The 25,410-nt window shown below is 38.2% G+C and overlaps 1 protein-coding gene across 15 annotated transcripts in view; it reads left to right on the forward strand.

The window, feature by feature from the left end:
- Positions 1-25,410, forward strand: part of LOC121880024 — a 70,486-nt gene that overhangs the window by 6,127 nt on the left and 38,949 nt on the right. For 7 of the 15 annotated variants that reach the window (XM_042386977.1, XM_042386982.1, XM_042386979.1 and 4 more), the window contains exons 3-15: positions 8,382-8,487; positions 9,991-10,174; positions 11,122-11,353; positions 13,698-13,799; positions 17,915-18,022; positions 19,283-19,360; positions 20,050-20,223; positions 20,638-20,862; positions 21,236-21,377; positions 22,147-22,454; positions 23,114-23,316; positions 23,460-23,595; positions 24,162-24,280. In XM_042386977.1, the coding sequence (XP_042242911.1) occupies positions 8,382-8,487; positions 9,991-10,174; positions 11,122-11,353; positions 13,698-13,799; positions 17,915-18,022; positions 19,283-19,360; positions 20,050-20,223; positions 20,638-20,862; positions 21,236-21,377; positions 22,147-22,454; positions 23,114-23,316; positions 23,460-23,595; positions 24,162-24,280 (2,117 nt within the window). Of the gene's footprint in view, positions 1-1,773; positions 1,906-2,170; positions 2,190-8,381; positions 8,488-9,990; positions 10,175-11,121; positions 11,354-13,697; positions 13,800-15,200; positions 15,306-17,914; positions 18,023-19,282; positions 19,361-20,049; positions 20,224-20,637; positions 20,863-21,235; positions 21,378-22,146; positions 22,455-23,113; positions 23,317-23,459; positions 23,596-24,161; positions 24,281-25,410 lie in introns of those variants that run through there. The other 8 variants (XM_042386991.1, XM_042386992.1, XM_042386978.1 and 5 more) reach the window with 8 other exon arrangements.

The raw sequence follows: 25,410 nt of genomic DNA on the forward strand, positions 1-25,410 counted from the left end.
TGTGAAATTGCCTAACATAGCCTAACCTAACTTAAGCCGACCTAACTTTTTATATAGGCTATTAAGCAAACTTGGCAAAATAACTTAACTCACCTGAATCTAATATAATTTAGGTTAGCTAGGTTACATTAGGTTAGGTTGGGTTGGTGTAAGTTAGCTTAGGATACCATTTCACAAGTGAGGCGTAGCATATACAAATTCATAAAGTTGGTAAAATGTTGGCTGCAGTCTTTTCCAGTATCTCAACCAACACCGTCTCGCACCCCATCCATAATGAACCTAAAAGCCTTACCATATAGTGTTTATATAGTAGCCATGTGGTGGTATCTTTTAAAATAGATTTCATAAAAATATGTCAGTTAGGTAAATTATTTCAGCCTAAACATCTGTAATTGTTGTAAATATTTCTTAAACACTGTACAAATTAGAAAGGGATATATAAGATAGAAACTTCGAGAAAATAGGACCTAGAACTAAGGAAGACATGAGTTATCTTTATTCACTAGAGGGTCAACACACTGATGGTCATACTGTAGGTGTTTGTCGCATCATTTCAGCTAAACATTACCCAAAAACTACCAGGAAAGTACAATTCGTGGTAAAATTTTAGTAGAAGACATAATTAGATATAGTATTTTTGTGTCAAATAATAATCTCAGGCAAAAACAAGACGATTTTCTTCTATTACAATTTTGGCGCATTTAAACATAACCGAGATAGCATGGGTTGAAAGTCAGAAAACTACTAGAAAAAATTAAGCGGTGGAGAGAAATGTGGTAAAGTTTATAAGATATTAATGAGTAAAGGATTGTCATTAGTGCATAAAATATGGGACATTGTGGGTGAGGGTGTATAACTAACGGCAGCAAGTGAGTCCCCTTCCTCACTCTGATCCGTGACTTCCCTTGGGTAGAAAATATGAAGTGACAGAAAAAACAACAATAAGGAACTGAGTAGAAAACAAAAGCTTTAAATGAATATAAAGCAAACTAGAAAGGCTGTGGGCTTTTAGAAGAGAGAAAACGAGAAAGTGCTTGAATAGTTTTAGGTGGGTGAAAGGAATTTAAGACTTGAAACCATGCGGGCAGACTGTGGGGGTATTTCCTTCGTTTTCTATTCCAAAAGTGTCCAATAACAGTGGCCAGAATGAACAGTCTACTAATACGGTAACAGAGGTAGTAGGTAGGGTCCCATGTTGCAGGCAAACGCGTGGTTACCATTGCCAGTACCTGTACACTGATCCCCTCTTTGGACACACTGATACTGAAAACACGTATTCCTCCATTTTTATCTTAAGACAGAACATCTCAGCACTGTATGCTTTAAACTTTTCCCACGTGGCTGACTTAATGAATTTTGTGAGGAACATATTTTTTGTGTATTTCTGTACGTTTCTCGTGTTTGTGCTGGGATTGTTTAGGTATTGCGTACGTGTTCCTACTCTCGGGTCGCAATACACCTTCACTGTAAAGTCGACTTCAGCATTTTTGTTGGCCTCTAAATGGTGGCTTTAAATTTTATTGGGAAATGCTGATTACATTCACTGATAAAAAATAGATACACTTGGCTTTTTGTAAAATTATGTTATAAGCTCGAAGGAAAGAACCTCTTTTGTTCATTATAAAATAAATGTGCCAGGTGACAAGGCGTACAGTATAGTGTTGCCTCACGGGTATGAGTGTTTGAGTGTTACAGTACGTGTCTTATTCCTGTGTGTGTGTGTGTGTGTCTGTGTACTTCGTGCGTGCTTGTGAGTGTCGATATGGAGACCACGTGTTTGTGCGCGCGCGTACGTACGTGCACGTCAGTTGGCAGGGCATGTTGGGTGTGGGTGCTACCCACCACCAGTGTGTGGGGTGCCAGGTATTGCCGCGGGTCAGACAGTCGTAGCCTGCCATCATACAGGTGAGCACCACTTCTGTTACAGTGCCCGTCACCCCCCCCCCACTACCCGTACAGTCATCTTCCCAAGTGAGGTTGTGTCAAATGTCGACGGTCACCCACACAAGAACCATCACCCGACGGTTGTAATATGGGACGGCAACAGCAGTACAACCACGATGTTTTGGTGTTTCGGCTGGGATATAACCTAAGGAAGTGGGTTAGCGAGGCACATCATATCCCTTAGAGAGATTAGACTCGAAGTGGGTGATTCCTCTACATGAGCTTCGTCAGTCAGCTAGTACAGTGTAAGGTTGAACAGCAGCGCTCAGATTCTCAATCTTTCGTTACGTTACTTTTTCTTGTAATTGAAGAGAACATTATCTGTGGTAGAGTCTGTGGTGCAATGTGGCCGCCATCTTCAGTTAATAATATCTTAAAGAACCCAATAACATGCGTCCTCACATTTCCATTTAAGGGAAAAATTAATGTGGGCTAATGGGAATACATCTTCATATCGGTTCTACTTATATGAGCTTATAATACACGTCATTGTCTCTCACGTAGGATAGAGATGAGAGGGATACAGTACGAATCTTCCCTAATGTCGTAACGTAACCTAAGGAGTTGGTTAGACGTGCGGTGTCCTTACGTGTGCAGGAAGCAAAATATACTGATAACTTACTGATATTTTAAGGAGACTTTAATTATATAAATCTATTTAGAGGAAAAAATATATATTAGGGGAAATTTGACGTCTAGGTATTTGAGAGCTAATTTATTGCGTCGTGGTGTTTCGAGTCGGTTACACATGCGTTCAAGCTCTCGGGTTCCTTTAAAAAATTTCGCGTGCGAATTTTGTGTGTGAGGGAGATGAAAATGATTAATATACGGAATTTTGTGGAACCATCTGTATGCCATAGATAGAGTGAGCTTGTTAGGTACATAATCTCACTTTCTCAGTTACAAGGAGGAGGTGAGGAGTGAGATTTTATGTGTACGTGTGTTAGGGAGAAATTTTAACCCATTGGGGAGAGATGTGTATGGATGAAGCTGCTGGGTATAGACGTTAACGCCATGCCCCCAGAACTTCCTTCGTCGCTCACCGCCTGCTAGTGTTCTGAAGGCGCCCATGATTAGTGCCTCAGAGAATGTATTGGGGGTGTAGGGGAGGGCGTAGGGGATAATGTGGGATGGGTGTGTAGGAATGGTGACTGTTGTGGGGGGTGTGAGTGTGGGGACATGGTGATGGGGGGGAGAGGGTAAGGGCTAGGTGGATGAGTGTTGGTTGTGTCAAAGTGTATTTATAGAGTGTTAGCTGGACGCTGCTGGCACCGGTGTGTTGGTGAGTCCCACTTTCTTCCTCTTCTCTACACTCTTCTTTTTCTTCTTCCTCGTCTTTTCCCGTGTCCTACTTTTCTCTCCTCCCCCACCACCTCTTCCCCCTTTTCAGTATCCACTTTCTTATCCTTTTCCTTCATCATTACTCTTTCTCTTCATTATTAACTTCCTAGTCCTCCTCCTCCTCTTCAACTCATCTGCACCTCCTAATCCTCTTCCTCCTCTACATTCTCAACCTCCTTCGCCTCGCCTCTCTTAAAAACAGCCTTATTATCCTCTTCTTCCTCTTCAGTATCACAGCTCCCCCCCCCCACCCTCCTCCTCTTATTGCCGTGGTGGGTGATGTGTGTTCCCGCGCCCATATATGCCTCCCCTACCTGCTCTTCCTCCCTAAATGCCTCTCTCTCACACACACACGCAACGGAAACACCTAGAACAAGTGCAGAAGAGGGCGTGTGGGATTTATTTTTCTCCCCCCCCCCCCTCCTACTCCTCATATCAAGAAGCTCTCAACTCACTGACCCTCTCTTGGCTGTCTCTAATCACCACGACCTCATCTGCAAATTTGGGGAGACGCTTCTGCACCATCCTCGTCACTGTCTCCTGCTTCCACCCTTGGAGATGATGGTGGTGGTGTTGTGTGTGTGTGGTGTTGATGGTGTGTTAATAGTGATGGTTATGGGTGATGATAGTGTGTTTGTATGGTGGTGTGTGTGTTTGCATGATAGTGGTGGTGATGGTGAAGTAAAAACAATATCAGTCGAGGGTATTATCTTAAAAATACACATTATTATTTTTTACTAGAAATATTCAACGTGTCAACAATTATCATATACTGAAGAACATGTCATTAAGAGTATGAGCTATTGTTAAAGCTAATCCAGGTTGTGTGCTCATGATAGTTTGATAATTAACTCCCTGTGCATTAAGTAAGTGGTGTTTACTGGTGTTTTGCGCTAACTTAACCTAACCTAACTTAACTTAGCCTAATTTAACCTTACCTAACTTAACCTTACCTAACTTAACCTAGCCTAACTTAACCTTACCTAACTAAACCTAACTTAACTTAGCCTACCTTATCCATACCTAACTTAGCCTAGCCTAACCCAACCTAACATGACTTAACCTAACCTAACTTAACCTAGCCTAACCAAACCTAACGCTAACCTAACCTAAAAATAGTTGAGCACAATTTCCCTAACTGCGACGAAAAAAAAGTTTATTGATTAAAAGAAAATATATCTGGTATTTTTTTCTTCTCAAATTATCATCTTACCAGAGTTATTTGTCAACATTATTTCACGTTTTGGGGTAAACAAGAGACGTGGTGTGTTGGTAGATATACGTTTATTTGATATATACATTATACCTGTGTTTGGTCTTATGATGTTAGTATTAATGTGTGTGTAAAGAAGTTGATTAACACAGTGCTATCCCTGTTTCCTGCTCTAAAGAAAAGTGTTGCAGTTTTATTATCGAAATATTTAGGTTGTATTCCTTGATCAGCGTCTCTCTCCCGTGATAGTTTATGAAGGATGTGCTGGTAACTGGACGGTAATAATTATCTTAAAAAATTACCCTATTAAGATTTAGAATAAAGATGTGCAATCCAACAGCTCTCCCCTGCACACCTGTCACCAAACTCATCATCATATCCAGGTGTAATTAGGTACAGTCCCCCCCCACTAGTGCGATTACAGGAGCTCGTCATATAAACATTCCACAAATTATCTTTTGAGATATTTGTTTTAATTTGGTTCCATAATATGTTTACTATTGTAAGTTTCCTTCTGTCGAATGTAAACAAACACCTCGCTGCCACACTGCACAACCTGACTAGCCCCTGTAAACGCAGTAGTGAAGGGGACACTGTACATAAAGACATTTGTGTCTCCAGAATGAGAATGTGCTGGGAATATTATCAAGCCAAAGCAATTGTCAGTTCGTGGTTGTGTATTTGTGCTTTAAATGGTGTTTGTATAAAATGATTGTAACGCGCCTCTTGTAGCAGTGACGTGAGAACACTTGAGCGCTTTGTTTGAGGTGTGCTGTCCTGTCGTACTGAGTGGTGTTGATGTTTTATGTCTTACTGCCTTTCATAAGTTAAGGTCTGTAAGCGCTTAATTTAGGTTAATACTACACTAGACAAGAAATACAAATTATTAATCATTTCTAGTTGACTGTAGATGCGACTTCTCGATTGACGATTCACTCACAGATGGACGCTACCAAATCCACGTCGTGTCACCTCTTTTATACTATATTTAATTTCATCGTTTTAAACTAAATTCTGCTGAGCTTCTGTTTTGTAGATAGTTCACTCCCTGGTGTAACACGTCACTCAAACACTGACGGCGGGATTTTGTTTTGGTTATTCTGCAGGATGAATATTGTGTATTACATAGCTTACTAACTTGACTTGCGAGGAAACCCTGGAACAGTTACAAGTTGAGCTCTTATAAACCTCCTGTCCTGGCAGCATGTAACTGAGGCGAATGGATGCAGTTACGCCTGTCAGGTTACAGATATTGATCAAATGATGTAAAGTTGTAAACGAACACCTGGGAGCGGCCCGCCAGCTTTATTGTGTCCGCTAATAATAAATATATAAATGTGTACCATCAAACACTTAACCCCAGTGACCCAGATGTGGTAAACATGTGGAGCTGTGGCAGGCATAAAAAAGTTAGCATCAGGGAGACAAACTGGTAGCCAAACCACGTGGGTAAAACCATGGGTAAAACCACGCCCTCACCCCATTGTTCCACACTCACGGCTCACCAGACACCACATTGTTGTCCGCTTGAAACCACGAGAATTTTAGAGGATGCGTTCAGTGTCTTCAAGATGTCTGTCTGTGTGTATGTAGACTGTGTGTTGGTTTTTATATCTAGACAATTTAGAAGTTGGGTAAATTAACCGATTTTAATTATCTTTTGATGAAATATGTTTGTAATGTTTCCTCCTGTAAAATCTAGGAAAGGTTCAAATGCGAGCGGTCAGTGGCGTGACTTCTGTGACCTTTCAAGAGTTAACATGAATAAAATGTCACGGTTCTCTTGACACATAATACATTATTTACTGTACATTACTTTTATGGCTTTCCTGAATATTTTCCTTTATGTAATATAATATGTTGCTGTAAATGATTAGGACTTCAATGTGTACGTGAGAATAGAAATTACACGTGTATGATAAATGACGTCATAGCATCACGGTAAGATGCTGGCGTTATGATGGAAGAGTGATGATTGTACGGTTAACTGATCTTCAGAGTTAGGTTGATTGGGTCTGTGATGATTATTAGTCAACATCGCATATACTGGCTCACTGATATTTGTAGTGGGTAATTTTCATAGCTGACTTGCATTCATTCTTCATGTTTGCAGCTTTTGTAAATCGTGTGTGTGTGTGTGGTCACGTGTTTATTTACTTTACACGCGTGCAGTATTTTAAAGACAACGGGATTGTTTGTTGGCTCGCTAAATTGACCTAGTTTGTGGCGCCTAGTAGCTTGCCCTGCCCTGCCCTACCCTAAGGTCTGTTGCCCTACCCTGCCCTGGGGTAAATCATACAATGAAAAAAAAACCCAGGAAGTACCACGAACACGACTGCTAAACTTTATTTTTTTCAGGCGATAAGATTTATTCTAAACCTATAACCTAACAACTCTAGGAGTAGTTAGGGTTGGTTGGATCGTGTCGTTTGCTCTCACACCCAAAGAAAGAGTGGACGGTCGTCTTCGTGGTATTGTTTCAACGTCGATCATTTTGCCTGCATGTTAGGTCAACCAGAAGTGTGTATCGTATGTAATGGCTGGGACAGGGCTACTCATTTTGTGCATACCGCGTTAAAAGATCCAGATAGCTAACTAACAAAAATACACCAGGTTGACAGGAGTGTAATGTATAGTGATGCAAACAACAAATAAAATTATATACTGTGAAAATAATTATTAAGCGTTCAAGTTTGCCGGTGACTTCCAAAGCATTGACTTATTAACACAAGAAATTGAGTGGAGGTCTTTCCTAGTTAGAAGTGTCAGGCGAATCCGAGTAAAGTTCAAACAATTGACAATAATATTCTTCATAATTGATAACCTTTAAGTATTTACATCTTGCCTCATAGCTAATAGTGTTAGGTTCTGTTACACTGTAAATAGTTTCTTAGCTGGACTGATGTGTGGAGCATAGTTCCATAATACAAGTCATTTAGCACGTGATGTGTTGGACGAAGGATGCTTGAGAGTGAGAGGTGATGCAGGTTCTCTGGCGGCTGTGCCAACACACCAAAATAACGTACCCAAGGTTAGCTCACAGTAGACTCGCACTGAGCACATGGCGCCCTCCCTCCCTATCGTCTTCCTGCCATATATTCACTATTCATGCTCATTACTGTATAATTATGTTGCATGACGAATCACAGAAGATACGTGATTCATTTGTTTCTATTTGTTTTTAGTAAGTTGTACCTGAGGTTTGAAGTAAATTCGCTCCAAGTACCGAAGAATTTTAGTTACCTGTACTGTGCATTTAGGTTTGATCTGCTCATTATTATAGTCATTTGTTTTACATGTTAGATTCATATTTGTGATTTACTAGTCATGGGACAGTGCCTTGAAAACTAATACTACAAGTATTTATACGTGGGAGTCTGTCGGGTGAGAGGCGGTCACTGTTTAACTAATTAGGCAATAGCGGGCTTCTGCTGACCAACCATATGTTGTGTAGTCAAGTTTTGATATTTTGCTTGAACACTTAGTAACATTAGATTACAAATGTGTTTTTAGTTAGTTTTGAAAGCAGCCATAATTTGCACAACACCTTTAATCAACATTTATTATTACACAGTATATTTATATTAGCCTCCCCTTCCATTTTAAGGGGTCAAAGGTCATACCCAACAACAACAAAATACGCAGAGAATGGTGGCATTTTGGGACAATTTGCACTGACTAAAACAAGCATATGTATAGAGTTTGTTACTTTTTTATTGTTACAAGATTCATAGTAAGGGGAGGGGGACATATTGCATATATTTGAAGCTATTTATTAGTACTCTTAGTATTATCACTATTATTTGTTGCTATTCATTTATTATTTATAATTTGTATGTTCGCTTTGTATCATGTTAATATTATCAATTGTTTTATTGGTCAGGAGGACTGGGAGGAGATCGAGGCGTTGCTGGAGCGAGAACAACACCTGCTGGGCCAACACCACCACCGCTCCGACCCCACCAGCGTCAATCTTCTCCACAGTCCAGGTAATTTAATTTATGTACTTAATACTAGATCACTTTCTGAGGCCCAGTGAGGGGTCCAGTGTTATTTATAGTTGCAAATTGGAGTGGGCCGAGATAAGTGCGCTGCAGCTCTATTACCAGTGCTGTTTTTACCGAGCGGAGGAAATCATGGTTTGTTTTTCCCGTGTTTCATTTTATTAAGATTATTGCTTAGTATGCCCCGTGCTTATCCGGTCGTCTCTTATCAACTCTTCCTCACTAAGAAGGGTGTAGGATGTCGTTTGTCCGTGTTGGATATTACTACCGGGTATGTACAGCAAGGGTCAAAGACTGCTTTCCATAGTTTCATTTGAATTGTTTGTGAGAGCTTATGTGTGTGTCTGTGCCCAGCGTTTGACCAGCCCTCCAGTTATGGACTGCACTGACACAAACTGAACTGGGTGTAGAACAGTGCTTATTATTTATATTATTAATATTTATACTATTATCAGAAGTATTGCAATATTACTGTACCTTTGTTTTTTAATTTATTTGTAAAATCACTTGCGAAGCAAATATAATTTTTTGTGGCGTTTTAATATAATGAGGCACTGTATCTCTGGGATTAGTTCACAGTTTGGATTTAATATTCATGAAGCAGGGAAGTAGTTGTGATGGCCAAGTGGACACAATTATCATACCCTGTTTCTAATGGTCACTACTAGTTTGTGTCTGGGCCACCCCAGTTGACCCAGCTGTGGACACGCTGCCTCCATAGTCAGCAAAGACTATAAAAGTCTTTGATAGCCAGTGAAGCTTAGTATTCAGTACTGTATAGTATATTGTATCATCTGTGCCCCTAATGGGTCATCAGGGCTCTGTACCTTCACTCTCAGTTGGGAAGATAAAAACATATTTAAGGTGAAATATGATATGTAGATTGAATGTTAAAAAACTAGAGAACTAATGAAGTACTGTACAGTAATATCATAAGTTTGGCTTTAATAAATATACTGTACTGTACATTACTGTATAAAAGTGGATAATTTTAGAGTCGTTAACGTGTGCTGATGGCTACTGATTTATTTTTAAATATAATAATTTACCTCATTTTTGCCCAAAGATATTGGCAGATAATTTTCACTTGACATTTTTGTCAGACAAATATCAAAGGCAAAATGATACAGTATTATGATGACCCCATTATCAAAGTTCAAAAGTAAGTTGTTCTCATTTTCAGAGAGAGACCTTTTACCTTAGTACATCATGTTTAACTGTAATGATCATCAGATGTATGTTAGTGTACAGAACCAAATTACACTTGTACACTTTAGAATCTCAGCCTTACTGACACAAGAGTAAGATTATATGGGATATTAGTTTGCTGTAGTGTGTTGGGTGTGTTCACATGCAGTGATAATATTATGTCAGATTCGTAAACTATGAAACATTTATACCCGGGGGTGTTCGATGTAAGAAGGGCTTAAGTTGTACAGTACGTATATCATGTGATTTTATTTGAAATTTTTTCCATTATTCCTCCAGAACACATTTTACGACCCCCATTGGAGACATTACCTCGACGTGGCCACACTCCTCGTACCATCCCACGAACACACGGTAACTTCTCGGTGCCTTTGAACCAGCTGTCTTCTATCCTCCTCAACATGACATTCTCCGACGCAGAGGAGGACCATCAGGGCTCTCGGGCCAGGGAGGCATCAAATAGGTAATGGAGCTGTACCACTACACTACCCTGATCTGTCTGGTCACTGAGAGAGAAAGTAGAGTGGAATTATTATTTCTCCTTCCATCTCCAGTGAACATCTAGTAAACAATGACAGAAACATTTTATATTATTATAATATATCTTTATTTTATGCCTTACGACAAATAACACACACTTACAAGTCGTATCTTGACATTGTAACATCCATAATTTATCTAAATAACAGTGAAAGTGAGGACAGAGAGGCACGGTAAATGCATCACAGTGTGGGTGGAGACAATCAGCTGAGTGAGTCAGTGTTTATGGGTGAGGCCCTCACTGTATGGCAACAGGCACTGGGTCTGTTGTCTGCCATACAGGAGAGGGAGTGTTGAGGAGCGTTCCAGGAAAGTGGTGCATTTTTTTACAGACATTGAAAAAAGCCAGACGACGTGCTCATTAGTTTTCATGATTCATTTGACTGTAGTTGTTCAGGACGTCCAAGGGGTTATGGCTTATTTTCCAAGAGTTGCGTATGTTCCTGAGCAGTCTATGACTCTTGCTATTGACTTATTGTGATAGAGAAATATTTGTTACTGTACATAGAAGATATTATATTGTCTTAAAAGATTATTTGTGTTGTGGATAGTAAGGAAATGGGTCAAGATTGAAGGCTGTTAAGGAGAGTTTTCACAGCCATTTCTTTTATTCGGCTGAACCAGGTACCTGTACTGTAATCACCTTGTTGGAGATACAGTACAGTATGATAAGTGGAGGAATTGGGTCATAAAAATAATAATGGATATTTGGATACATTCCTTTAAGCTCTGTTGAATATTGTATTGAGATATGTATTATTATTGTGTAAATTTTAACTTCAACTGCTTACCTGAATAATTTTTTTTATTTATTTAATTTTATTACTAGGGACCAATTTATCGTATATTTCCTCTTACCTCTCTGAGCAGGACTGGAGCCACAGGCAACGACCGTGAACGCTCCACCAGTCGGTCTCGGACAGAATCTGGGGTGAGTAACGCTTCTACTGCCTCCTTGGTCACTCCAACCTCCTCAGGTCCTGCAGCCAATGGCCAGGCTCATGCTGAGAGTCCCTCTAGGGCCTCCACTGCTGAGGCATCTGGTGCCTCAAACATGGAGATGACTAATGCTGTCCAGAGCATCACGGTTGCTGATATGAAGGTAAACTGAAAAGATTATCCACATCTCTCTCTCTCTCTCTGCCCTCTAGTCTCTCTCATTATTTGACGGGATGGCTCTTGCAAATACTCGTATGTGCAATCCTACACTATTGGCACGTCCTTCCAGGTTCTTGTTTCCTCACACCCCTCTCACTTGTCTGTTCTTTTTCTTATCTTCTCTCTTGTTGTGGATCTTCTCTATATATCTATCATCATGTTTATTTAACTTTACCTAACCTGACCTGTCATATTTATGTTCATGTGTTCACCAATTACTTGTTCAAAGAAATAAGAATATGTGAAGGAATGAGCATTAGTAATCACAGTACCTGTACTTGTAGAGTGAAAAGGGTGATAAAAATACACAGAATTATTAGAGAGAGGTAGAAGTGACAGGAAACAGAAGATGGGCAGAATCAATGTTTGTAGAATTGCGTGGTGGAAGGTCAAGGTGTGATCATCAAGACTTAATCATAAGCTGGGTCAACAAGGGGCTCTGGCAGCATGAGCCAGATGGTGTGGGCCAAGCAAAAAGTTATTCGGTGAGTCTGCCTGTTCGTCCTTCGTAGAGGTAGTCGATGCTGCCAAAAAAGAACTGTCAGGTGGAGAAATGGCAGCTGTATAACGTCTTCCAGTATAATGCTTCCATGATTGACTTCGTCCAAGTAGCTCACTGAATTCTATTTCTCAAACAGCAAGTTACACTTTATTTAACCAAGCCTGCAGAGTGACAATTTAACATCAGCAATTACTTTTGTTTTGGTGTGTGTGTGTATATGTCTCTACTTTTGATGACTAGATTAACCAAACTAATTAAGATTTTTGTGAATATTATATGCCTGTTTTGGTCAGATATAAAGTGTTGTCTTCAGATAGAGACTTCAGACTACTGTAGCACTGTACTGTTGTGATGCTAACACCCGGTGGGTCTAACTATGGCTGTCATAAACTTTCAGTTTCTCCAGCATCTTTAACTAAAGGTTTCAGTGTGTTATTGACTCGACTCACTGTACAGTATTGCCCTACAGCACCAGTAAAAGTGCTGATCACTTGCAATGTGACTTAGCCTACATTCTTAGTCCTCAACACTCTCCTTGATCTGCAGTTGATTACGTCCCTGACTCTTCAGAAACCTTCATTCATCTCATATGCTGTTTCACCACACTCCATTCAGTTTGCTCATATATATGTATACTTTATATACAGTATTTACTATATATACCCTGTAACAGCTTTCTCAATTTCACACCATGAAGTATTTTTCTGCCCCCCCCCAAAACAAAACAAGCTTGTGCCCTTTGCCAAATTATTGTCACATGAAACATATTCAGTGAATGTATTTGCCACCAACAAGCTTTGTCATCTTTTGTATCATTTTAGCCACCTGTTTTACCCTTTATATTATAGTACTGTAACTATAATTATCTCAGTATATGTAGTCTATTTTTGTGTCTGCCACTAGTGTGTTCTGTGGAGTGACTTACCACAGGCATGTATGGATGAAGTCTGACTACTGTAAGTCTTCATATTGGATAGTGAGACATGGCCTATGGAAACATGTACAGTATAATATTACTGGCTCTCCTGCTGATGTACCTAATGGTCACCCCATCTACAAGTGACCAAGACAAGGAAAGAATGCCAATGGTCTGTGTAGGATCCCTATTTTAAAGCCTAGTGCTGTTCTCACTTCCATGAATTGAGCTGGTACACTGTTCCATAGGTGTAGCACCTTCTGCACCCTCTTGTGTAAAGAAGTAGTGTACTGTACTTCCTTCTAAAAGACTAGATAGATACATGCATGATTGGGATGTCTTTAAGGTGTCATTAGGTCTACTAATAGAATTATAGTAGAAAATTCCCAAGTTCTTCAGTGTAATGTGAATGTGAATAAAGAGAGCAGGATAATAGAAAAGTATGTGAGAGTTGCATGAATAGATGTGGATGAATGGGCAGTAGAGAAGTCAGCAATTGAGAGGGATGTGAGTATGGTAATGTGTGTGGTGCTGTGCAAGCCTAGGAATAAATCAAGGAGGCTTGGCACATCCCAATGTCCTAGATACACCATACTGTACTATTTAAGAGTGAGTGTATGTAAAGTGCAGAAAATGAAGAAGTTGACATTGTAAAGTTAAATTGATAGTGGAATTTAGGCTTTGTGAGTTACCATATTTGTTAATTATTTGCTGTATTATATAAGTTAAGGAAGTTAAAGTGATGGGAGAAGCTAGGCTGTGTGAGTTACACTTGTCTTTGGTGTAAATATCTATATACAGTATAGTAGTCTAAAGTTATTAATTAGAATTTTGAGTTTGTGTATCTTCATGTAACTGATTTGTGTGCAGGGTGTGGACAGTAAGAAGATCATGGAGAAGCTGCAACAGATCCAAGGTTACATCCAGCAGACCACTACAGCCATGGCTGCCTTGGAACAGCAAGGTGACACGGTGCGTTGGTCTCCCTGTAATGTTTGTAACAACACCTAGAAAAGTCACTCAGAGATAGGTATTACATGAATCCCCCAGCTTACTAGCCAGTTGGTGCAGTCAGACTGTTCTTTGTTACTTAGTTATGGTCTTCATTGCTCAGTGTTAATACAGGAGGTAATGGGGGTACCCAGAGAAAACCCGAGATGGTTGGTAGGGTCACACTCGATAACACCCTTCTCACATTTGTCCCAGTATAGGGATTGAACCCAAGACACAGGAGTGAGAGTTACATACATTACCACAAGACCCAAAATATTGTATTCTTTAGAATTCTATTCTTTAGTCTCTTGAAACCTGTTGATTAAAATTTCATGTTACATAGCACTATTTTAGTACTTTAATAGAAAATGGAACTGGATAAGTAGAAATGGGGGATTGTACATACTGAAAACAGCAGAGCATAAGAATGATGGGAGAGTGTGGAGTCAGATGGATTATGGGAATATTACAGGAGTTGGGGTGAGTGGAAGGAGAGGCTTTTTACTCATAATATTGGTCACTCTGCATCATAGTGGGAAATGGATAACATTAATGAAAAAGGTCAGCTTCAGTACATGACAGACCTTACCCTATAGAAAGCAAACTACTGACTAAGTTCTGGTCACTTTTGGCAGCCTTAGCAACCACTAAGTTGCTGGTTTGTAAGTGAGTCACACGTCTGCAATAGCAAATTCACTGCCTTTTTTTTTTTTACTTCAGTGTTTAGTACTTTTTCTTTAATATCCTTTGTCTAAGGGTGATGGGGAAGAATAGACAGTCATAGGACCAGCAACCCCAGCTCTCAAGGGGGAAGTGTGGTATGATGTCCAAGCTATAGCTGTAGTAAGAGTCACCTGGCCAAGAACTTCAGACAAGACTACCCTCCCTCTTGATTTAGGCCACATTGCATCATATACTGTAATGTACAGGGTGGCTAAACTATATAAGATTTCTTCCTTATGCTGTAGATTATTTAAACTTTAATTCATGTCATCCACATCTTTCAACTGTGTGTGGTTCAGAACCATATTAAATTCCTGTTGTATTCTATGGTATCATTGTGTTGTGTTTCTCTGAGTGAACAGATATTTTAACTTATGTTGAATTACAGTATAAATGTTTTTAGTTGTAAGGTTCAATGGATCATTCCCACCTCATATACAGTACTTTAAAAGGGAGTAACATTATACTTTATAACCATAAGATCAGTAGATTGATAAAGGTCTTTTAATGCAGAGACAACGATACAGAATTAAAAATGCATTTATGATAACTAGTTTTCAGAAATAGAAAGTTTATGCATAGTCATAATTAGACTGATGTAGTATGTAGTTTGGCAGCAACAGGTGTTAATCTTACAAATAATGCCAACGCTCTCAGAGCAACATCGGCAAGTACAACACACTGGTTAAGGTGCTGCGTGATCTCAAGGATTCCGAGGCTAAATTGAAGGCTCACCTTGAGACAGCGAAGAAGTCTGAGGAGGTGATTTTTGGCTGGTGTGACCTTTGTGGATGTGTTTTATTGTCTTGTGTGTGTTAACCCTGAATGAATTAATATTGTATTACTCACTCTGCTATACTAATTTTTATTTCAGGTTTTCAAAGTGCTGTATCTCGGACATATTAGAAATGTTTTTCTTAAGAATAAACAACTGTAATTCTTTTTAATTCATAGTAATATGCTGTGGATCCAAACACATGTGATTTTGTGCACTATTACGAGGTTACCATAATTATTACTTGTGTTCTCAGTTCCATGGTATATTCTAATCTGTTTGGGATTATTGTCATTGTTTGTTCTCAAATTACTGTAACAACAAATTCATTTAATCAGTCTACAGTGAATCTATTAATAATAAGAAGAAGGTTGGAAGTCACAAATTTATTGAGATAGTTTTAGGATAGAAGAAATGTTTTGAGTACTGATAACACTGATGGTGTGAATGTCTGTGATGTTTTGATGGGAGTGAGTGGTTAGTTAATTTAGCTTAAACTGATCACTGTCCACATTATGAGAGAAGTACAGTATTGTTTAGTTATTGTAATCTTTCTCCATAATTTGTCTTTTTTGCAATACTGTATTTTCTATTTAACCTTAGCTTTTTTTTCTCTCTCTACGTGCTTAATATCTTTAGATTTTATTTTTACATACTGGCACCTAATATCGCTACACAATTGTAGTCAGTCTGAGGGTTACACTTCCCATGTTTAAAGGCAGTCAATTGCCTTATTTTACTTAATGAGGCTGTTATCAGGTGACTAATTAGCATTTGAATTATAAGCTTTTAAAATAAGTAGTTTACAGTGGGGTATGCTATAACAAATCTAATTGGTTCTAGAACCTTGTTCATTATAGCATTCGTTCGTTATAGGATTAATCCGTTCCAGGCCCCCAAATACAACCACTTAACACTGAAAAATATAATATAAAATTGTAAAAATTTAAAAAAAGTGCATAAATATGCATCTAAACCCCTGATATAAAGAATATCATTAATACTTGTAATAAAAAAACAATAAATTAGTAAAAAAAAAATTAAATAATGTTCGTTGTAGGAGTTTCGTTCGTTATAGCATTCTCAATTTTATAGGTAAAACCGTTCGTTATAGGAATATTCGTAGTAGGATCCGTTCGTTATAGCTTACCCCACTGTATATATTACAAGAAAATTTCCGTACTGTATATCAATTACCCAGACGCCTCCAAGACAGTTTCCTCCCCACGACTGTAAGACGATGTTGTCAGCCTGGTGTCTTGTGTGGGAAGAACATACGACTGTGCCATTTGATGTGTCTCAGGTCTTGTGGGACAGAAGATGTGTCCCTATTAAACAAGACTCCTTCTCCCAGTGATCATTAATAAACAGTTGAGAAAAAACTCTTACTGAATAGATAATGAATAATCATGTTGAATGTAATGCTTAATGGTAAAAGGAAACAATGTCTTCAATAAAAGTATACGAACACTAAGATGAAACTGACTACCATGTATCTTGATGTGGACGTTATAATGTTGTTATCGCCCTTCAACAACTAAGGCCTTTAAGCACGTAAAGTCCATCAACAGTTAAAATTTATGAGAGATAAAACCCTACTGTTTTTATATGTCTTTAAGAGCCTGCAGAAACATCATTTGGCAGTTAATTCCAGAATGTATGGCTGAAGGTACTGGTATACATAATATACAGTATACTGCTGCACTTCTCCTAGTAATGAACCACTCACTCCCATTAGTCAACACTGATACTCACATCATCAGTGTCACCAACACTCATATGTTTTGCCTTTGCATAATGATAAATTAAAATTATTGGTAAATGTTGCTGGTCACATTAATTTTATTATGTAGCTACCTTGGATTGTATCCATGTACCAACATAACTGTCTTAGAGACTTAAAGTACAGTATTGTATTAGTGTTTTGTTAATATTTGACTAACATTAACCTAATCGATTCTTTACTGCAAACCAAAACTGACATAACTCTTAATTTTGGTTCACAGTAAAGAAAAGATAGATATGTTTAATTAACATTTGTAGCATTAATATCTCTGGCCAGGTACAAAAAAGTGGAGTAATTAAACAGATGAAGCTTGAAATATCCAAGATTTGTGTGTCAGAATTAGTATTGGGGAGACCTGAATTTAATTCTTATGCCATAGTAATGGATTTGAAGTTGATTCATGGTTATTATTTTTTTGGGGGCCACAGCCACAAGTGACAAGAAGTTGCAAACAGTTGTGTTGAAGAGAAGTATAATGGAATATAATCTTGATAGATGTGTTGAGTTATGGTGGGGACTTTTTGTGGAAGGGAAACACTTGAACAGAATATGTACATCTCTTACACCAGTTAGAGCAAATAGATAACAGCAGATGAAGCGAGGACAAACCTGTGTTGCTGCTTCTTCTGGCCGACCTTCATCAGTAGTAAAAGGCCTTATAAATATCAAGAAAAAAAATTGCTTGGTGCTAACTTAGGTGAAATCTTTCTCTCTGTTAATGCTGTTTGCAACTTGTCAGTCGTGTGAGTTTTTTTTAGTTTTGTGTTGTTTTGTATTGGAATGTTTTTGTTTCTTCCTTAACGCCTCAAGGGCTCTCAGAGTGACATATACAACCGATTTGTTACTTTGAACAAATCTCTACAGCACCAGGAGGGGGAGTACCTCGACATCTTGGCTCGCCTGCTGGTGCTCAACAAGGTAGAATGCATTGCTCATACTAACTTGTTATACCAGTCCTATGTTCACTTATTTAGTTCAGCCATATCCTGCTGTTTCCTCTTCACTCTTGAGGTTTTTCTTTCTGGTCTCTCCTTCAGAAGACTGGGAGAGTAGTGAAGATAATAGACACGTGATGGAGATATGTGGAGAGAAGTGTCAGTAAGAATACAGATTTTGCCATAAAGTAATTTACAAGTGGTGACAGTATTGTAATGTTGGTGCCTTAATCTACGAGTCAATGATGAATTTGATATATGCAGACACTTCAAATGACAGATGTTGTTGTATGATGCTTGTAAATGTTCAGTGTTTTATTATGTATTTTTAATATACTTGAAAGGTTAGTTTCAATTGCTTTGAAAATGTTTAATCACTTTCTTCAGTCTGTAGGAAGTCAAAAGGCATTTAAAATTTTGTTTCAGAACTTTACCAGAAATTAATTTAGTAGCTGTACTTTACATGTTGAATTGGTTTGGAACATGATAATGAATGTGGAGGTGTAGGATTTGCTCTTTATAATCAGTACAGGTGTAGTGGAGAGTTCTTATTTATTGTTACAGCACTTTACATTGCTTTCTGCTCTGTGCACTGTTGCCTTCTTCTGTTTCTTCACTTCTATGAGGTTTCTGTTTTCTTTCTTCCACTTCACACTATTGTGAAAGAGGAGGAAAGACTTGAAGTTTTGTTTTATCAATCATCACTATTCTGTAACTTACATGGTAACAAAATTGATTCTTTGGCATATGTTGTAGATACTGCTGCATTTTCTATACAGAATGTGTAATAATACGAGTTTATTTCCGAGAATTAGGAACAATGTATCAGATAATATGAAGATGTTTAATGTTGGAAAATTTACAATAATTGCATAAGATATTACAATGTCAACCAATGGGATTAAGTGTTGAAGACAAAAATTGATTTAATAGTACACTAAGTTTATGAAACATCATTGGGCCTATGTGAAAATATCTGTACCAGTAATTGTATGCCCAACAGCTAGAATTCAAAGTACATGTTGAAATAGTTTACATAGTAAGTTGATAGACACATAGATATACTATATACCACTTGGTATCTTAGTTACTCTGAGATTGTTATTCATGTTGAAAATATTTCCTTATTCATAGAGTGATTGTAAATGGAAGGATCAATCCATTGTTTAATTTTCTAATTCAATATTGTGTCTGCTGATATTTTCCCTGTATCAATTAAACTGATTGTGTGCTTTTATCGCAGGCTGCTGCCCAGGTGGCCAACGGCTGTCCGAACAATGAGTCAGTAACTACACCACCAGTCAACGGCAGAGAGGAGACGGTGTGTACCTTTGAATTTACATAGTCATTTATGTCTAGTTAATGCTTTCCTGCATCACGTTAAGCAGTTACATAGAATTATTTTTATTACGCTAAGAAAAAACTAGATTCTGTATTGTCTGCCTTTGTACTGTAATTATTTTAATTTATTTAACAAGAGACAGAAAGACCAAAATTGACTCGGTAAAAAGGTTTCTAAAGTTATACTCCAAGATTTTATTGGAAACTTTTTATTTTAAAGAAGCCTGTGGTTTTATACTTGAGTTCTGTGGTCCCATGTTAGATGCAAGCTGCCAGAAAACATACCAGGGTATATAGCTAATTGGGTGGCATGATTTTGTTTGATTGACCATAATTCACTAGAATGATACTGTACCACTCCTTGCTTTAGGATATGAGGTATACACTATCAGTTTTAACTTAAAGCTCATATGTTTCATTTTGATGGAAAGTGAGTTGTCATATCCCTGTCCTCCTTTATAGGGTGAGGATAAAGATACATATTAACTTTAGTTCGCTGAAACTGGTTGTGTTGGTGGCTTTGTATAACTAGATGATGAGATATTTGTTAACCTACAGATGCAGTAAACAGTATGTGATTGATCCTTAATCATGGAGAGATGCCTGGGCTGTATACCTCAGTGTTCCTTTATTGTCGTTATTTATTAAGTCTTTCTTCGTGTATTGTAGGAGAGTGTTAACACCAGCAGCAGTGTTAGTAACCACGTGGTAGGACTTGTTGGCCCAGGAAATGTTGCAACCCTACAGGAACGCTTAGCTGCTAGTCAGGAGGAGTCTACTTCTATCATGGGCCGCATGAGAGACAGTATTGCCCGTCGAGAAGACCTTATGGTCCGTTACAAGGTAAATGAAGCAACAAAGTCAAGGGTATCAGCCTCAATATTCAGTCTCTTGTGTCTTGTTTTAGCTCAGGTCTCTTAACTTGTAGTGGTAACCAGAACCTATAATAACCTTGATGGTACAACACGAACTCTTAATATTTACCGTTTCTGAAGGTGGGAGTTCACTTGGTTTACTCTGTTAATGTAAATGTATAAGTCATCAAGCTCTCTCTGTAATTAATGGACCATATACAGTACTGTATGTGTAATGAAACTTTATATCCTCACAGGAGCAGCTGTCGATGAAGTAATAAAATGTTTAATTACAAAAGAACACAAGAGTCTGAACATGTACTTGGTGGGTGAGTTAACCTTTAGTTAGATGTTCTTAATGTTACGTTTATATTAGTCAAACAATTTTTTTCTCTCTCTTCAGGCTACCCGCGAACGACTGGAGAATCTCAAAAAGCAACAGCAGGATATCCGGACCCAAGAGAGGCAGTTGTTGCATGCAGCTGGAACCAGTGAGACACCTTATGAGGACCCCATCCCTGGAGCTGAAAATTGGACCATAGATGAGGTTGCTCAAGGCATTGTAGAATTTCAGGCTCTTTATGACAAAGTGGATCGCTTGCAGGGGATGTACTCCATTAAAGCTCAGGTAACATTTTGTTTTTGACTTACTGTACATTGTTTTACTGCCATTATTATATTTACACTGAATTAATAATGGAGATTATCAGTTATACATCAGTGAAGGGAAGACACTTTGTTGGCCTGAATGACATTGTAGAATATTTCAGGATGGTTGAAATACCTCATTTGGTTTCCTGAGAGTTAAAGGTTGGGCACTGGTTAATATCATACGAGTCCCTAGTCCTACTGAGCTCCAGTCATACTAGGTCTTCTTGAATTATTCCTTGACACTGGATCATACAACTCCTTAACTTAGGGTCTTAGGGTGTGGTTGTGGTGTTAGTTACAAATAAAGACAAGAGCCGGCCATTGCAATCCCCCTTTTGTTGTCCTTATAGAATGCTGACCCAGATGATGAGGTAGCACAGGCAGATGTGACCAACAAGCTGAATCAACTGGCAACTAAGCGAAGAATGCTGATCGAGACAATAACAAAGTTGCGAAGGATTGAGCGACAAAGGCAAGAAGAGCAGCTGACAGGTAGGATTAGTGTACGGTCGCCCAAATAAATGATGTCATTATTTTCAGAAACTTTCAGTCACACAGTGGTATCTGGCAACTACCAGACTCACTTTAATTTTCCTTTTTTTTTTTAAGTGGAACACAATTTTGAAAAAGTAACAAATTAATTAATAATTGCTAAAACAGTTTTGCCTAAGATTACTGTCACAACAAATCATATAGTTAATTTTTTTTATTATTTTCCAACGAAATAATATGACATACCAGACTGTCGCTCAAGGACATTCAGAAATAATTTATGGATTGAAAATCAGGCGTCAGAATGAACAGGTATACATTTTGTTAAGCTGAAATTAATGTCCCATAAAAAATCTGAATTTAAATAATATTCATACTCACCACATTTATATAATTTACTGAATACATAAACAAATACCATAGTGTACAGTATTTTCCATATACAGGTACACCCCCAGTGGACTTAATCCTTTGAATACATTATATGATTTCTGTAGTGGCAAATGTGTGGATTTACATACAGTATTGGCACAAATTTCTTTAGTTTACAACTATTAATTATACCAGGATATATTTTTTATTCATGTGTATGAAAAGAAATTTAGGCTTTTTTATGTTGCCCATTATTTTGACATGAAGATTTTAAGTCATGAATTAAATTTTAATCTTTTGATGGTCAGTTAAAACCATATTATGTATTGCATGTGAAAAACATTTATTGGGTAAGAGTTCTCCCTTCATGTGTGATATAATTGTTTGTGATTCTCAGATACTGGGGAAGGTCCAGCAAGATCCCAGAGAAACTCCACAGCTCCTGCTGAAACACCAGACAGTAATCAGGGTTCAGTGTCTGATCGACCTATTGGGGAAGTTAGCACAACGACCTCAGAAACTGCCCCAAGGTCCTCGGCTTTCTCAACTGACGATGTATCACAGCTGAATATCAACGCGACCGCCAACAATGTTGCTGCTGTTTCCGATGAGATATCTTCAAGACAGTTGCAGCTACAGACTCTACAAGAGCAGTTGGGTGACATGAGAAAACTCCTGGATGTCACAACTGCTGGTAGAAAGGAGGTAATAATTGTAATAAGTTCTTAAGGGGAGAAGAGCTTGGTACTAGTAGTGGGTTATGGAGATGTTAGTGAACTGGCTGGTGCAGGTTGGTTGTGTCATGGTGGTCTGTTGTGAGATAGAGCTGATACACACACACACCTTTCCTTATTACTACATTTACCTGGTAATTTTTATCAGCCTTTAAATGTTTCTGTACAAAAAATTTCTTATGGGAGACCTGGCTGAGAGAATAACACGAGGTTGTTGGAGTATGCTGTGTCATGAGTGTCATGATCAGTACTGAGTATGGTCTGGGATGCCTGAACTCTACATACTTTTCGTCTATTATTGGTATGTTATTATTTTGTTTATGATGTATTTGTTCGGTTATATTGTCATGTTACGTGTGTGTCAAACTTGTATACAGTACTGTACAAAGAAAGACATAAAATGGGGCATTAGGCAAGTGAACCATTAATTATCAACTTTATTGATATTATTAATTGGTGGAAGGGAGAGTATAAAATGGGACTGTTTGCTCTTAGTTATGTCTTTGCATTTTGACAGAAAAGGGAAATCTTAAATATGTGAAAGAGAACTATTACCCTGTATTGTTATTAATATCCTTTTGTTCTTATGGAGTGACTCATAAATTTTCTGTGGTATGGACAATTTCTCAGGATGAAAGGAGGATGCTCGAGTCACAGAAACGTCTGGCAGAGGCCGAGGCCGCCAAGGCCAGGTTTGTAGCGATGGAGGCTCAGAGTGAGAGGACCCCAGCCATGGATGGAGCAGTGGGCGGAGAGATGGTGGAAGTGGCAGGTCGCAGGCTCCGTCTAACAGAAATTGATAAACAGAACCCAGAAATCCTGAAAAAGTACCAGTAAGTTCTGACTCACTCACTCCTTCAATATGGCATAGATTGAAGAGGTTAACTTTATTAATAAATAGTAAATCATAAAAGTAATTTGTGATGGAGAATTATATACATTTAGTACATTGTCTGTTTTTTTCCTGTCAACTCAGAGAAATCTCCAAGGCCAAGGAACGACTGTCTAAGATGGAAGAAGTTATGGAAATGATCGCCACTGCAAAGAGGAACCATCAAAACCTGAGGGAGGTTATCCCACCCGACTACCTGGCCATCCTGGAGGAGGCTGAGGTCAGTACTTTTATGTATAAAGAAACAAATTTGCTAAACATCAGTTTGTGGTTTGATTGCAAAAAAAAAGATTTTACTGTAATTATAATTTTATTGTGGCCATTCTGCTCATAAATCTAAGGGTGTCCAGCCTTCTTATTCTCATCCCTTTTGGGGGAATCATTGAGAGAGTGGAAGGTCAAGGTCAGCATTGGGGCCAGGGTTCATTCAAACCAGTAGAAAGTACAGCAGGTATGGAGCAGCTCTACCAGGTGCTCCTCTGAGCTTGTAAATTTATAAAGTTAGCTTCTCTTGAAGCTTTTGTAATAGCTTAAGTGTTTCTTTCAGATTATTAGGAAGATGAACAATGAGTTTCCTTATGTTTGTTGTTTCAGCCTTTCCTGTAAGTTGTACTTACTTTTCTTGCACCAATTTCACTTGCCATTCACCCTCTTGGGGTGACTACTTTCCCTAATCCATCCCAAATAAAAAAATTGGAAGGATGTAATGATAACAGATAGATAGAGCACTGAGTCCAGTATTGTGTAACATTATCATGGGAATTATTCAGCTCTCTCTACTTGTAGGCTGAGAGGGATGATGACTTAGGACTATCCAGCAACCAATCTTCAGGAGTCACCACAGCAAAGGAGGAACCTGAGGAAGAGCTCAGATTGTCCAGGCGACATCCCCGAACCTCTCGGAGGTGAGTCAAAATAAACTTGAATATCGTCTGAGTGTTTTAGATTTAGAATTTGTAGATGATCTTACTGAAAAGCTTATTGTATGTTGGAATACCCAATAGAAAAATAGTTTGCTTAAGTTTGAAAAACCTATATAATGTTTGTTTTCTTGTATAATCCACTGTAAAAATTTTTGTGAGAGTCTGTAAATCTCACTGCAAAGAACTGTGTTATAATGTGTAAATTCCATTGGAAAAGGATTTGTTTAAGTCTAAATCCTATAAGATGAATTTGTGTTAGATTATAAGTCCAACAGGAATGAGTTAGTTTCAGCTTATTTATTACATTGAAAAGCAGTTTGTTTTAACTCATTAAACCAGTGAGGTAGAAAATTGTTTTATCATATAAACCTCATTGGCAAATAATTTTTTGTCTTGTAAAACCCATTAGAAAGAAGTTTTATTTAATTTGTTAACCCCATAAGAAAGGATGATAATGTTAGCATGTAGAACCCAGAGGAAGAGTGTCTTAGTCTGTAAAACTCATAGGAAAGAATTTTGTTTTAGTTTGTAAAAGCCATTAGGAAAGGATTGTATTCTTACAGCTCCTGCATGATGCATATGATTTAATAACTAGTAAATTTCTTCAAAGACAAGTTATGAGGCCTCTTCTTTGCTTCTTAACGTGCGAATGATGAGTTTTATCTCTAGAAAAAAAAATGAGGATAGAACAGGATTTGACACCTGGCATGAGTCTCTTAGCCATATTGTTGAACCACTTCAGTGTGCGCTTGAGAGATGCAGTACTTTGCTCTTAAAAAGTTACAAGTTACTGTAGCCTCTTTGTAGCTACTACTGTGATAACTTGAAGTTCATGAGTCATAATGGAGAGTCGGAGAACAGCTCCAATGAAAATATGCACTGCTGATTACCTTGGTAGTTGAACAGAACATGTGATTAGTGATGAGAATCTGTGTTTCCTGTGATGATGAAGAATTGTGACAAAAGATGCCATAGTGACACAGCATCATGAAGAATGTGAAATAAAATAGATAGTTTCATACACTGAGCTTGAACGTACCATATTTAGTGTATACTGTAATTGGATAGCAGAGGTGCAGGCTTCTCTTTCCCAGCCTAGGCACTGTCTATCC

The sequence above is a fragment of the Homarus americanus genome, unplaced genomic scaffold, assembly GCF_018991925.1.
Source record: "Homarus americanus isolate GMGI-L3 unplaced genomic scaffold, GMGI_Hamer_2.0 scaffold30108, whole genome shotgun sequence".
NCBI lineage: Eukaryota > Metazoa > Arthropoda > Malacostraca > Decapoda > Nephropidae > Homarus > Homarus americanus.